This window comes from Hemitrygon akajei, chromosome 3, assembly GCF_048418815.1.
Source record: "Hemitrygon akajei chromosome 3, sHemAka1.3, whole genome shotgun sequence".
Classification (NCBI taxonomy): Eukaryota; Metazoa; Chordata; class Chondrichthyes; order Myliobatiformes; family Dasyatidae; genus Hemitrygon; species Hemitrygon akajei.
In genome coordinates this window covers 14,764,671-14,779,297 of record NC_133126.1, presented here as the reverse complement: position 1 = coordinate 14,779,297, position 14,627 = coordinate 14,764,671, and the positions used below count along the sequence as shown (strand labels likewise).

Genomic DNA, 14,627 nt, shown 5'->3' with positions numbered 1-14,627 from the left:
AGGAGAGTGGGAGCGGTGAAGTAAAGAGCTGGGAAGTCAATTGGTGAAAGAGATAAAGGGCTGGAGAAGAGGGAATCCAATAGGAGAGGACAGAAAAATATTGAAGAAAGGGAAGGGGGAGGATCACCAGAGGGAGGTGATGGGCAAGTAAGGAGATAAAGTGAGAGAGGGAAATGGGAATGGGGAATGGTGGAGGGGGGGGGGGGGGGAGGTCCATTACTGGAAGTTTGATAAATTCCTGTTCGTGCCAGCATGTTGGAGGCTAACCAGACGGAGAATAAGGTGTTGAACTCCACCAAACTGAGTGTGGCCACATCATGGCAGTAGAAGATGCCATGGACTGACATATGGGAGTGGGAAGTAGACTTAATGGCCTGTTGAGTGCCTCGAGCAATTTGTGTGTGTTGCTTGGATTTTCAGCATCTGCAGATATTCCCTTGTCTGGATAGGCACATGTATGGTAGGGCTATGGTCCTGATACAGGTTGTTGGGAGTAGGCAGTTTAAATGGTTCAGCACAGACTAGAAGGGCCAAACGTCCTTTTTCGGTGCTGTACCTTTCTATGACTATGATAAGCTGTGACTGAGCTGCCACTAATTGGGGTAAAGGCTGTTGCTGGAAGAATGCAGTTTACAGCAATGGGGGAGGGTGGGGGAGTTACAGAGTGATACAGCATGGAAACAAGCCCTTCGGCCCATGGAGTTCAGACCATCCACTTACATTATTTCTAAACAAATCCAATTTAATTGCTTTAACATTGCCGTGCACTCCCCCTACTTTGTATCAGGCGCCTACACGCTGCAGGCAATTAAGTGGCTAATTAACCAATCTATCTGCATGTCTTTGGGATGTGGCTGGTATACATGCATGGAACAAGAACGAGGAAGGTATTATTATACATTTTTACTGAGAGGCCGTATGCGCACTTGCCGCATTCTCGCAGTCGGTCTGGTTGGCGGAAATGGGAATGTAGACACGCGGTCACAGAGTGAGTGTGCAAACTCCACACAGACAGTACCAGAGGTCAGGATGAAACCTGGGTCTCTGGGGCTGCGAGGCAAATTATAATGACTGCAGTAGCTGGCAAAATTTGGCATTCTTTATTTTGTTCAGATTGATCCAAAGAAAGAACTTAAACACAGATATGAGAAATTCTTTGCATTGGACAATGGGAGGGTGGTAGGGTCTGGAAGGTAATGTGACTCGGCATTAAAGGTGAGCATGGTGTTTGATGACAAACACATATGCAACTGATCGTAAATACGAGAGATTCTGCAGATCCTGGAAATCCAGAGGGACACTCATAGAATGCTGGAGGAACTGATCAGGTCAGGCAGCATCTACGTGGAAATAAATAAACAGTTGACGTTTTGAGCCAGGACCCTTCATCAGGAGTGGAAAGGAAGGGAGAAGATACCAGAATTAAGAAGGTTGGGGTGGAGGGAAAGGAGGGCAAACTGGAAGGTGATAGGTGAAGCCTGGTGGTGGAGGAGGGGTTGAAGTAAGAAGCTGGGAGGTGATAGGTGGAAAAGACAAAGGGCTGAAGAAGAAGAAATCTGATAGGAGAGGAGAGTGGACCATGGGAGAGAGGGAACGAGGAAGGGCACCCGGGGGAGATGATAAGCAGGTGAGGAGTACAGGTAAGAGGTCACGAGGGAACAAGAGGGAAGATGGTGGGGAAAAATTACCTGAAGGATAATTCGATGTTCATGCCATCAGGTTGAAGGCTACCTAGATGGAATATGAAGTGTTGCTCCTCCACCCTGAGTGTGGTCTCATCCTAGCAGAAGAGGAGGCCGTGACAAACATAAAGCCCCTGACTCTGGCCAGCGTAGCTCTCTAGGTCGCTGAGGCACGCAAGACTAAACCATGACAGGGTTGTGGTCCTCTTGGAGGAAGCGGTAAGATGCAAGATCATAATGAGGCAGACGGTGAGGTCTTATTGTCAGGGTATGAGCGCTGGTGGCCCTGTATGAACTGGTCTGTTTTGTCCAGAAAGCAATAGATTCATAGGGGTGACCATTATGAAAAGAGGAATGATGAAGTTAAATTGTCTTCTCTGGCAGATGTTGGAAAGACAGACACAATATCCACAACAAACTCTCTTTGCAAGTTGCAGGGGTTGAAAATATCATCATGGTCCCCTTTATTTTACACGCTTGCTTCTCAGGTCAATTTTGGGGTGACGTTAATGCAGACTGCTGACAGGATGGGTTATTCCTTCAATTTGAAGCAACGACTCATCTCTCCACGCAGGCGAAGCACCGTCAGGAGGCAGAGACAGAGAACGCACCAGTCCGGAGACGCTTTCTCATTATGCTGTTGTGTCTTTTGTGTCCGGGTGCACAGTGCTGTAATTGAGGAAGGATGGGGGGAGGTGGGGAAGGAGGTGAAAGCCACTGTTTCTCACTGAGAAAGTGGTGCAAGGAGGAACGATGCTCAGTTTGTTAAACACTGGGGAACTGCTTTGACAAACCGTTCCGAGCGAAACTTCGGTTGCAAAAGGGGAAACAATTTCTGTTGTAAGTTGCCTTTTCCCTGTTGGGGCTAAGCAATCTCATTCACATTGGCTGTGAATGGATCTTTTTTCTATTCAGGCTCTGTACTCTCAAAGCGCACACACACAAAAAAAAACAAAGGGCAGTGGAGAGTGACAGTTGCTTTGAAACCTCAGATGCAGGGGAAGGTCTCTGCTTATGAAATCGGCCCTTTGTCTGGGTAATTGGATTCCAGTTGATTGGACCCTGGGGCCCAGCCGGGTGAATGGTGTGAGCAGGGCAGCAGGGACAGAGGGAAATAAAATTGATTGCTGCAAGCACGCCTGGGTGCTATCTCCAACGGTGGATGTTGTCTTTATTGCCATTGGCTGTCACGTAGTAGCTGTGCTCAGCAATTTTACAAAAGGGCTCTCACCAATAACGAACAGATAGCTGGAGTCTACAGATCATCATCTACGAGGCAGCTTCTTTGTAAGAAGCTCATGGGTATGTGACAAATGGTCCCCTGGCAATATCCTTACCCACTGTGGGTCTGACTTTAAATCTAACCCATTTATCATCCCCATCGATTCTCTTTACAATGGATATTTTTAAAAAATAATTTCTATCCTCACAACAGTTCCCCAAAATGATTCACTTCTGACTAAAGGTCACAGACTTCAGATATTGACTATGTCTCTCTCCATGGAAGCTGATGAGTTTTTCCAGCATTTTTAAATTTCAGATTTCTAGCATCTGTATTTTTAAAATTTTCTCTTGACTAATGTTATGAGACACTTCTAAAGGTAACAGCGACCCAAGTGTCTGTTTTGAATTGGCACCTGATTTCGATTTGCTGGCATTCTGTGACTGAACCTGTCTCTCTCTCTCTCTCTCTCACACACACACACTCACATACACTCTCACTCTCTCTCTCTCTCTCTCTCTCTCTCCCCCCCCCCCCCCCTTCCATTGTTAGACTGGGTTTGTTTTCCTTGCAGTAGACAAGGCTGAGAGGAACCTAAAGAGATAAATTATGAGGGACATAGGGTACAGATTTGTCTAAATCCAGGGGGTATGGATTTAAAGCGGACGTTCTCAACCCTACCATTAACCGAGAACCCCAGGTTGGGAACCCTGATTTAAAGTAAGGGAAGGAGGTTTAGAGGGAATATGAGAATGAATTTTCTTTGGAATCTGGAATGAAGGCCTGAGTGGATGATGGGAAGTAGAGACTCTGACGACATTGGAGAAGCACCTTGTTTAGCCAAATGTAAAAGGTGGACAAAATTCTTGAAAGTAGGGTTTGTAAATCTGCTGGAGGAACTCAGTGGGGGGAGTGGCCTCTTTTGGGAGAGGGGAGGAATTTTTTGATAATTGCTTCTCCTCACAGACGCTGCTCGACCTGCTGAATTCCTCCAGCATTTTGTGCTTGTTGCTCTGTAAATATGTTTACATTAGCTTTTGTTAGCTCCAGAAGCAGTGATGAAAATTTGGGTCCCTGCTGTACATGTGACGTGGAGCAGATTGGGCACAGTTGGTCACCTGGGAGCAAGAACCAAGTTACATGGTTGTGTCACAAACAACTGTCCAGACCCTATACACTTCCATTCCCCACCAGGAAGGCATCAAAGCTCTCTGTTTTTTTCAGGACACCAGACCTAACCTGTTCCCCTCTCCCTAGTGGAATTTGTCCTCACTCTAAATAATTTCTCCTCTGGCTCCTCCCACTTTTTTCAAACAGAAGGTGTAGCCATGAGCAATCGCATGGTTCCCAGCTATGCCTGCCTTTTTGTCGGCTATGTGGTACGCTGGTGACTCTTCCGCACTTTTCCAATACTACATTGGTGATTGCATTAATGCTGTTTCCTGCACCCATGCTGAACTCGTCGAATTCATCCACTTTGCCTCCGGCTTCCACCTGGTCCTCAAATTCACCTGGTCCATTTCCGACACTTCCCTTCCCTTTCTCTATCTCACTGTCTCTATCTCTGGAGACAGCCTATCTATTGATGCCTATTATAAACCCACTGGCTTTCATAGCTACCTGGACTATACCTTGTCCCACCATTTTACTTGTAAAAATGCCAACCCCTTTTCTCAATTCCTCTGTCTCTGCCACATCTGCTCTCAGGATGAGGCTTTTCATTCCAGAATGAAGGAGATGTCCTCGTTTTTTCCAAAGAAAGGGGCTTCCCTTCCTCTTCCATCAATGCTTCCCTCAGCCGCATCTCTTCCATTTCACGCACATCTGCTCTTATCCCATCCTCCTGCCACCCTACCAGGGATAGGGTTCCTCTTGTCCTCACCTACCACCCCACCAGCCTCCACGTCCAGCACGTAATTCTCCGGAACTTCTGCCAACTCCAGCAGGATTCCACTACCAAGCACTTCCCCTTCGCCCCCACTTTCTGCTTTCCACAGGGATCGCGCCATACACAACTCCCTTGTCCATTTGTCCCTCCCCACTGATCTCCCTCCTGGTACTTACCCTTGCAAGCGGAACAAGTGCTACACCTGCCCCTACAACTCCTCCCTCACTACCATTCAGGGTCCCAAACAGTCCTTCCAGGTGAGGTGACACTCACCTGTGAGTCTGCTGGGATTATATACTGTGTTCGGTGCACCCAGTGTGGCCTCCTGTATATCAGTGAGACCTGCCATAGATTGGGAGACCGTTTCGCCGAGCACCTACGCTCCGTCCACCAGAACAAGTGGGATCTCCCAGTGGCCACCCATTTTAACTCCATTTCCCATTCCCATTCCGCTATGTCAATCCACAACCTCCTCCACTGTCGTGATGATGCTACCCTTAGATTCGAGGAACAACACCTTATATTCTGTTTGGGTGGCCTCCAACTTGATGGCACGAACATCGATTTCTCAACCTTCTGGTAATGCCCCCCCACTCCACCCCCCTTCACCATTTCCCATTCCCTTTTCCCTCTCTCACTTTATCTCCTTGCCTGCCCACCGCCTTGCTCTCGTGCTCCTCCCCCCTTTTCTTTCTTCCATGGCCTTCTGTCTCTTTCACCAATCAACTCCCCAGCTTTTTACTTCATCTTTCCCCCTTCAGGTTTTGCCTGTCACCTTGTGCTTCTCTCCCCCCTCCCCCCAACTTTTAAATCTACTTCTCAGCTTTCTTCTCCAGTCCTGCCGCAGGGTTTTTGCCCAAAACGTCGACTGTACTCTTTTCCTAGGTGCTACCTGGCCTACTGAGTTCCTCCAGCATTTTGCGTGTGTTACGTGGTTGTGTGATAAGATCGAAGTAATTCACTTCAACAATGCTTGGCAGCACTGATATTTCCGTCTGTGACCAGGATGAAAGCACAGAAAGAAGAAAGCAAAACTATTATTAACAGTTACTCTAATCCAGGGATCGGTGATGTAGTCACCAACAGAGATTCCAACTCCCTCACAACATTCTTACCCACTTTAATTACATGTATCTTTGGTTACATAGATCCATCTGATATGGAGGGGCCTCTGTACAGGATGTAGAAAAGCTGCAAGGATTGTAAACTCAGCCAGCTCTGTTGTGGGCATTAGCCTCCTCAGCAATGAGGACACCTTCAAAACGTGATGTCTCAACAAGGTGGCATCCATCATTAAGGACCCCCATCACCCAGAACAACCCCTCTTCTCATTGCTACCATCAGGGAAGGAGGTACAGGAGCCTGAAGGCACACACTCATTGTTTTAGGAACAGCTTTTTCCCTTCCATCACTAGATTTCTGAATGGACAACACGATGAGCCCATGGACACTTCCTCAGTATTGTTGCTCTCTTTTTGCATTACACATATATATATATATATATATATATCTTAATGTAATTTATAGTTTTGTGTATTACAATGTACTGCTGCCACAAAACAACAAACATCACGAGATATTAAAGCTGAATCTGAATCTGACCCTGACTGAGCGTGGGGTTGGACTGATCTGATTGTCGCTGAGATTTACACTTGGATAATATGCACAAGGGTGAGTCATGGGAGGAGAGGACGTCTCTGTGAAATAATCAGCACCTTGTCAGGGTGGGGGTGGGGTTTGGGGCTCCCACGTAGGAATTGAGGGGGGAAGTGGGGGGGGGGTGTGAGGCAAAGTGACGTGAGGTGACAATGTGGAAACACTGGTGCATCTCATTTCGGAGGCGGGTGTGAATGGTCTGTGATTCGGCATCTGTAAATGGAGAATCTGACCTGCTTGAGCATGTTAGAGTTAGGGTCAGGGAATCCGTACAATGGGAGGGAGTGGGATGTGATGAGACATATTGAAATGTGATCCTCGGATTCGGCTTGCATTGTTTTGGGAGGGGAAGGCGGGACCGAATTTCAAAACCCTCTCCGCCGTTTTATGCTTAAAGCGCTCCCATCTCACCAGGCACTCAGATTCTGACTGGTTGTTAAGCTGGCTGACCGGATTGAACAGAGTACAATGCAGACACACAATAGTTAAGTGGTCCCCAGTTTGGTGGTAAACTTTATACACCGGAAATCTTACTTCCCTGAGAGTATTAGATCCTTCACACAAAAGTCTGGCTGTGAGAGGCTTTCATAATACAACAAGGCCTAGGTAACAAAGATGCCCATCTGTTGAAAGCCCCCGTTAAATAAATTTGTAAAGAATGTGTATTTAAAAATTGGCGAGTGGGGGAGGAGGAATGTAGTTGAGAGAGTAGGTCAATGCAGAAGCAATCCTCAGTAGGGCCAGTCGGCTCATAAACATTCCAATGCATTTTGGTGCTTCAGGCATGCTCCCCTAAAACTTGCAACAACCTCCATCCACCCCATTCCCTGCTACTCTGGCTTCTGGCTTTGATAATATATCATGAGGACTGTGGAGGTGTACCTCAATGAGAACTGGCAAACTACAGCAACTCAGAGACATAAGAGAGGCTGCAGATGATGGAAATCTGGAGAAACACACACAAACTGCTGGAGAAACTCAACAAGTCAGGCAGCATCTATGGAGGGAAATGAACAGTTGACATTTTGGGCTGAGACCCTTCATCAGGACTGAGGTAGCCAGCTGTGATGAAGGGTCTCAACCTGAATCATCAACTCTTCGTTTCCCTCCGAAGATGCTGCCTGAACTGCAGCAAATGTTATGAAGCCGGGGTTTGATATTCAGCTTACAACAGAGGTGTTGGAGGCATTTTCCTTGTCTTTGCAACAGGCCACCAAAATGCATACAGGACCCTCACTAAGCGATATGGAAAGTCTCAGTTTGACCATCATCCTATTGAATGGGCCCATTTGGTTTACTCCTTTTAATTGTCAATGTTCTTAGCTTAAGACCATATGATATAGAAGCAGAATTAGGCTATTTGGACCATCGAGCCAGTTCCATGGTTGATTTTTTTTTCTCAACCCCATTCTTCCTACATTTCCTGGTAACCCTTACCTTACTTGCTAATCAAGATCCTATTCATCTCTGCCTAATACACCCAATGACTTGGCCTCTTTGGTAATGGATTCCATAAATTCTCCCTCTCCTGCCAGCTGAAGAAATTCCTCCTCATCTCAGTTCTAAAGGGTCGCCCTTCTATTCTGAGGCTCTGCCTTCTGATCGTAGATGCTCCCATTACTGGAAATATCCTGTCCACGCCTACTCTATCCATGCCTTTCAATATTCGGTAGGTTTCATTAAGATACCTGTCATTCTTCTGAACTTCATTGAGTACTGGCCCAGAGTCATCAAAATACTCCTCATGTTTCATTTATCCTGCATGTATCTTGGAGATGTTGGCTTCAAACATTAAAAAAAAATCCTTTTGCAAATTTCAGAGTCATGCAGTTCGAATGGGCTAAGCCAGAAATATCACAGTTGGTAGGCCTTGTTTCTTTGCATTCCTTGTTCCAGCTTGGCAGGATCAAGGGGCATTCTGCTGAGGAAGGCTACACTGTGAATACCCCTGACTGAAGGATAATAAAGGTGTACAAATATACATTTTTTTTACAACATGGTATGGCACAGTTCAGGCCCTTTGGCCGATGATGCTGTATCGACTGTTTAACCTACTCTAAGAGCAATCTAACCCTTCCTTCCTACATAGCCTTCCATCTTTCTATCATCCATGTCCCTATCTAAGATTTTTCTTGAATGCCCCTAATGTATTTGACAACAGTGTAACGTTTTACAATTTCTGCTCTAACATTCCAACTTGTTTTTTCTTACTTACTTACTGCCTGTTATGCTTGCTAATGTTTAGGGCAACAATGAAGGTCTTCCATCTCTGTCTGTCTTTGGTTACTCACATGTAGAAGGACTCTTCATTGCTGTTTCTGTAACAATTTTGTCTTACCGGTCAGGGTTGTTAGCCCTGAGCTGAACCCCTAAGCCCAGAGGACCGGTAGACCACTCTTAATCTGGCCTTTACCCTTTGACCTGTTTGGCATGGGTGACCCTACCAAGAGCCAAAGCATAAAGCCCTGACTCCAACCAACATAGATCTGTGGGTCATTAAGGCACACAAGCCTCCAAACCCAATGACAAGGTATTGGTCCTCATGGAGGAGACAATAAGGCGCTTGTTTTAACTTGTTTATGACATTGATAATGCAGTCACTCATTGCTAACTCCAACCCTCTCTCATTTTCTAAAAGCCATCTTCTAGGGGCGGTAGGGGAGTGATGTGCCCAGGTGGACCGGTTGTCACGTGATTCCTTATTAGAATGCACAGTTTGCTTCTTGTGTTTCAATGCAGCTCCAGTGAGCCAGATCTGTCAAGGAAAACAGATGCACAGAATGTGCCGCTTGATCTTAGAGTAGCAGTCACGGTGGAATTGATGTTCCCAACAGTAGCGAAGGAAAGAATTCCCAAAGTGGGATGGCCGTGGGCTATTTCCACTTTGCTGCCGTCTCCAGTCTGCAACAGTCGGAATCTCTGGCATGTTTTCAGTGCACTCCGGAAGTTGTGGCAGGCTGTCAGAAGTATTTCCACACACCATTTGGAGCATTTTGTTTATCCCTTGCAGCTATGAGTGGAACAGCAACATCACTGAATCACTGACTCAGAATAATAATAGAACATCAATTAATGTTTTCTCTATTAAATAATTTATTTCAGTGTTAATTCTGACTTTATACAAAATTTCTGTGTAATCTTCCCTTATAGATGTTCAGGTAATTTAATGCTGAAGGGCTGGCAGATGTACTGACATTATTTAAAGGGATCTATCGAACCTTAGCAGAAATTACTGAATAGTTTTCTATTATTCTCACACAGGAGCAGTTATTACATGCATTCAGAAATTACAAATATATGTTAAAATACACTTCTGTAAATTAATTTATATTAAGTAAAACAAAGTAACAGGGTTACTTGCCTTTCTAATGAAGAAGAGTGACTCTATTTAAATGATTGGGGTCACACTGGAGGCAAAGGGCTGGAAACTTATCCAGTCGTTTTAGGACTGAAGACTGCACTGGATGCAGTGGTCCACTGGGATGTCAGTTACACTGGCATCTGACCCCCCCCCCCCCCCCCAGTATATCTGGTACCTTTACAGAGCAGTGCACAGTTACCAGACTCTGATACTGCACACTAATTTGTGGTGATTCTTCACAGGACCCTGTTTTAGCAGATTCTGAATGAGTTGTCAGTGCTGCCTAATCTGCCTGGCATTGGTCTGAACAGAAACACAGGAAAGTAAAAGCAAGCCAAGATTTATGATTCGGTGTTGTTCAATGTCACTTCCTGTACACAAGTTCAAAAAACAAAATAGTTGTTACTCTGGATCCGATGTGGCACAAAAAGAAACACAATAACATGAAGAACACAATAATATAAAAAACAATAAACGTAAATACATAAGATAGCATAAACACATATGTTCATAAAGTGGTGCTAGGCACAACAGTGTCTTCGCATCAGGTGACTCTGACAGGACAGGATAAAGTGTTAGCGGTGGAGGGTGTGGTGGGGTGAGTTAGTAAGTGGAGATGTTTGGTGACAGTGACTATTTTTACTGTAAGTATGGTGGACAGGCTGCGCCTGAAAGATATTTAAACTTAGGCTTCAAGCGCTCATAACAAATATAACTATAATACGGCAGTTAATCATCCCGTGGGGTTCTAGTGCTGCTAATGTGTTGACCATTGCTGTATACTGCCATGGTAGGGACATCGCACAAACTCCAAACTGATGCACCGTTGAAGACGATGCCTTCTTTCAGCTGTGGTATTAAACAGAATATTCTTCTCTCTTCATGAATAATCACCATGTGAGTTCTTTCTGTTCAACTGACCAGCATTTGTGCTTAACTGACATTGTTGAAACAGGTTAGCTTAAAATATTAAGATTATTCTTATTTGTCACTGAACATTGAAACATACTGTGAAATGTGATGTTAGCGTCAGATCAAATCAGTGAGGATTGTACTGAGCAGCGCCCAAGTGTCAGTAAGCTACTGGCACCAATGCCCGCAACCCACTAACCTTAACCGTACGTCTTTGGAATGTGAGAGGAAGCCCACGTGGTCGCAGGAAGAACAGGAAGAACTGCTTGCAGGCAGCGGCAAGAATTGAACCCCAATCTTTTAGTTGGCACTGTAGAGCATTGCACTATGCTACCATGCCGTCCTTTTTGAGTTTTTTAAAAAATTAAAATTGGTCACACTTGCTCAGTGCAATCCTTGCTGACTTGACTTGACGTAAACGATGCACTTCACTATATGGTTTGAAGTACGTGTAATAAATAACGCTGATCTTTAGTCTTTGAAATGAAGGAAAGAGCAAACTAGAGGAGGGATTGACTGAACCATATGAAAATAGCAGCTCATTCCCAAATAATTTATAAATTGACTCCAGTTACAATGGTAGTAAACATTGTGTAGGAGGATCAAGACTAGACTTGTGCCGTGCTGGATCTATTTGAATACAACTCTGATTACCACAATCTAAACAATTCTGGGCTGAACAAAGAACCCAGCGTTAGTATTGAATGATCAGTGGTTTCACAAGCAGCATGTTCAGTGGTTGGATTACAGTGCAAGTATTCAACCCCACAACTATTTTCATGTTTTACTCTCTCATTTTCTAAATTTAAAATAGATTGAAGGATTGTTTGAGCTTATTTATTGAACATTCTGCATCATGTCAAATCAAAAGAAAAATTCCAAAACCTGTCAACAATTTACTGAAAATTAAAAACCAAAATTGTGAGGCTGACAAAGTATTCATCACCTTTATAATTACTATGCTAATTTACCTTAGGATCAAGCTCAAGTTTAATTGTCATTCATCCATACACATGAACACAGCCAAATGAAACAGCATTCCTCCAGGGCAAAGGTGCATAACAATACCAGAAGTCACACACAGCACAAGGCACATACAGTAGCACATATAAAATATCAATAATAGAGAATCACACAAAAAAAATATATTCCTAGACCCTGAGTCCATGAACGTTGCAACAGTCTGCAATTGAACGCGATACCGGGGTCAGCATCAATTCCAGCTTGGACACCGCACCACGCCACCTCCGGTGGAGCACACTGACTCCAATCCCACTCTTCTGGGCGGCTGTAAACAGGCAATAGGTGCAGTACTGTACAATACATTACCAACTCACCCAAACGTTGATGTAGAAAATTGGTGGATCATCTGAATAAAGCACTCCCTCTCTCTTTAAGGTCCAAAAGTATGGTAGATTTTCAATAGACTAAGCCAAAATGAAGACAAAAGCATTCAAGGCAAGTCAGGGAAATGATAATAGGGAAGCACGACTCTGGGGAAGGGCACAAGACCATCTCAAAGGCACTGAACATACAGCAGAGCTCAGTGCAGTCCATTTTGAAAAAGTGTAAAAAATATGAAACCACAGCAATACTGCCTAAGTCAGGCTGCCCCTCTGAACTTAGTCACCAGAGAAGAATGACATTTGTGAGAGAGGATACTATGACACCAATAGTCAGAGTGAGCTGCAGAAGCCAGTGGAGATGAAATTCATAGCTCAACAATCTCTAAAGGTCTTGCATGAAAAGGGTATTTATGGAAGAGTGACAAGGAAGAAGCCCAAGCCAAAAATAAATCATATATTTGCCTGTAAAGACTTTGCAAAGTGCCACTTAGATACTATACAGATGTGGAAGAAGGTCTTGTGGTTGGATGAGACTAAAGTGGAATTTCCAGCCTCATCACTAAGCGGTACGTGTGGTATAAATCTAATGCTGTGCATCAGCCTGGTAACACCATCCCAACTGTAAAGTATGGTGGAGGTAGCACCATGTGATGGGGATGCTTTTCAGCAGCAGGGTCTGGAAAAGTGCGCAGGATTGATGGGAAGATGAATGTTGCTAAATACAGAGAGATCCTAGATAAAAACCCGCTAGCCTCTGCCAGAAAGCTTAAACTGGGGACGAAGTTCATCTTTCCACGGACAACAACCCAAAGCACACTGCCAGAGCAACCATGGCTCCAAATGAAAAAAAATCGATGTCCTGGACTGACCCTGTCAGAGTCCTGACTTCATCCCGATTGAACATCTCTGGTACGACCTCAAGATTGCTATCCATCACCGCTCCCCAACTAACATGGCACAGCTTGAGCAATTTTACAAGGAGGAATAAATTCACTTATTCTTTGTGGAGGGATGAGAGGGAGTGAATTGAATCAGAATCATGTTTATTATCACTGACATGTGTCATGAAATTTAGCTCAAGTACAGTGCAAGGCATAAAATATACTGTAAGTTACAATGAGCAATTTAAAAAGATAGTGAAATAAGAGAGCAAAGAACAGACCTGATAAAGAGTATCAGCTTGAAACATCAACTGTTTATTCCCTTCCATAGAAGCTACCTGACCTGCTAAGTTCCTCCAGAATTTTGTGTTTATTGCTCTGGATTTCCAGCATTTGCTTGTGTCCCTGAACTGATTCTACAACTTACAGATTTACATTCAAGGACTCTTTACAGCTCATGTTCTCAGTATGTATGTATTTATTGATTAATTGATTGAGATACACCACAGAGTAGGCCCTTCCAGTCCTTCGAGCCATGCTGCCCAGGAATCCCCCAATTTAATCCTAGCTTAATCACAGAACAACTTAAAATGACCAATTAACCTACCGATTGGTACATCTTTGGGCTGTGGGAGGAAACCGGATCACCTGGAGGAAAACATGAGGTCCACAGGGACAATGTGGGAATTGAACCCGGGTTGCTGGTACTGTAAAGCGTTGCGCTAACCACTACATATATTTTTTATATTTGCACAATTTGTCTTCATTTGCATGTTGGCTGTTTGTCAGTCTTTGCTTATGTATGGTTTTGCACAAAGATTCACTGTATTTCTTTTTTCCCTGTAAATGCCTGCAAGAAAATGAATCTCTAGGTAGTATATGGTAACATGTACATACATGGGTAATATACAGTCGGCCCTCCTTATCCGCGAGGGATTGGTTCCGGGACCCCTCGCGGATATCAAAATTCGCGGATGCTAAATAAAGTGGAAATAATAAAGCGATCGGAAAGAGGTGAAACGCCATTGGTCATTGGAAAAGCGTTAGGCTATGTTGGTCACAGATCGGAACAATTTTAAAGAATAAAGTGAGAAAGGCCCTGCCCCAATGAAAGCTACAATTATTACAAAGCAATGCAGTGGTTTAATTATTGGGTTTTGGGGTTTTGGGTTTTTGATCCTCCACATCAACCCAGCACAGATGGAGAGTGTACTTGAAAGCGGTCTGTCACTGGCTCGCACTCGGGAACGGTTCCCGAGCCCGGCACTGAAACATACGTTCTTAAGTGTTTTATATGCATAGAAAGGTAGAATATATACTATATACTAAGACAAACGTTTGACTAACTGACGCTTAATAATACCAGATGTACCTGTTCCGACTTACTTAGTAAGAGAACTTCAGATTTTTTTTGATCCCGATCCACGATAACCCACGCACATCCTCCCATATACTTTAAATCAACTCTAGATTACCTATACCTAATACAATGTAAATGCTATGTAAAATAGTTGTTATACTGCATTATTTAGAGAATAATGACAAGAAAAAAAATAGTCTGTACTTGCTTGAACAACAAGTGCTGGAAGAGCACTTCCGGGTTTTCGTGATTCGCGGTGGGTTGAATTCGCGGATAAGGAGGGCCGACTGTATTTACTTTGAGCATGCTTTTTTTTAAG

At 44.2% G+C, this 14,627-nt stretch overlaps 1 protein-coding gene across 3 annotated transcripts in view; it reads left to right on the top strand.

Annotated features, from left to right (window-relative positions):
- ccdc85ca (coiled-coil domain containing 85C, a) overlaps positions 1-14,627 on the top strand; it is a 285,768-nt gene that overhangs the window by 23,158 nt on the left and 247,983 nt on the right. Inside the window, exon 2 of one of the 3 annotated variants that reach the window (XM_073039216.1) lies at positions 5,941-6,015. The exons of the other annotated variants lie outside the window; for them this stretch is intronic. Within the exon in view, the coding sequence (XP_072895317.1) occupies positions 5,941-5,978 (38 nt within the window). The 3' untranslated portion in view covers positions 5,979-6,015. Of the gene's footprint in view, positions 1-5,940; positions 6,016-14,627 lie in introns of those variants that run through there. 3 annotated transcript variants of the gene reach the window in all.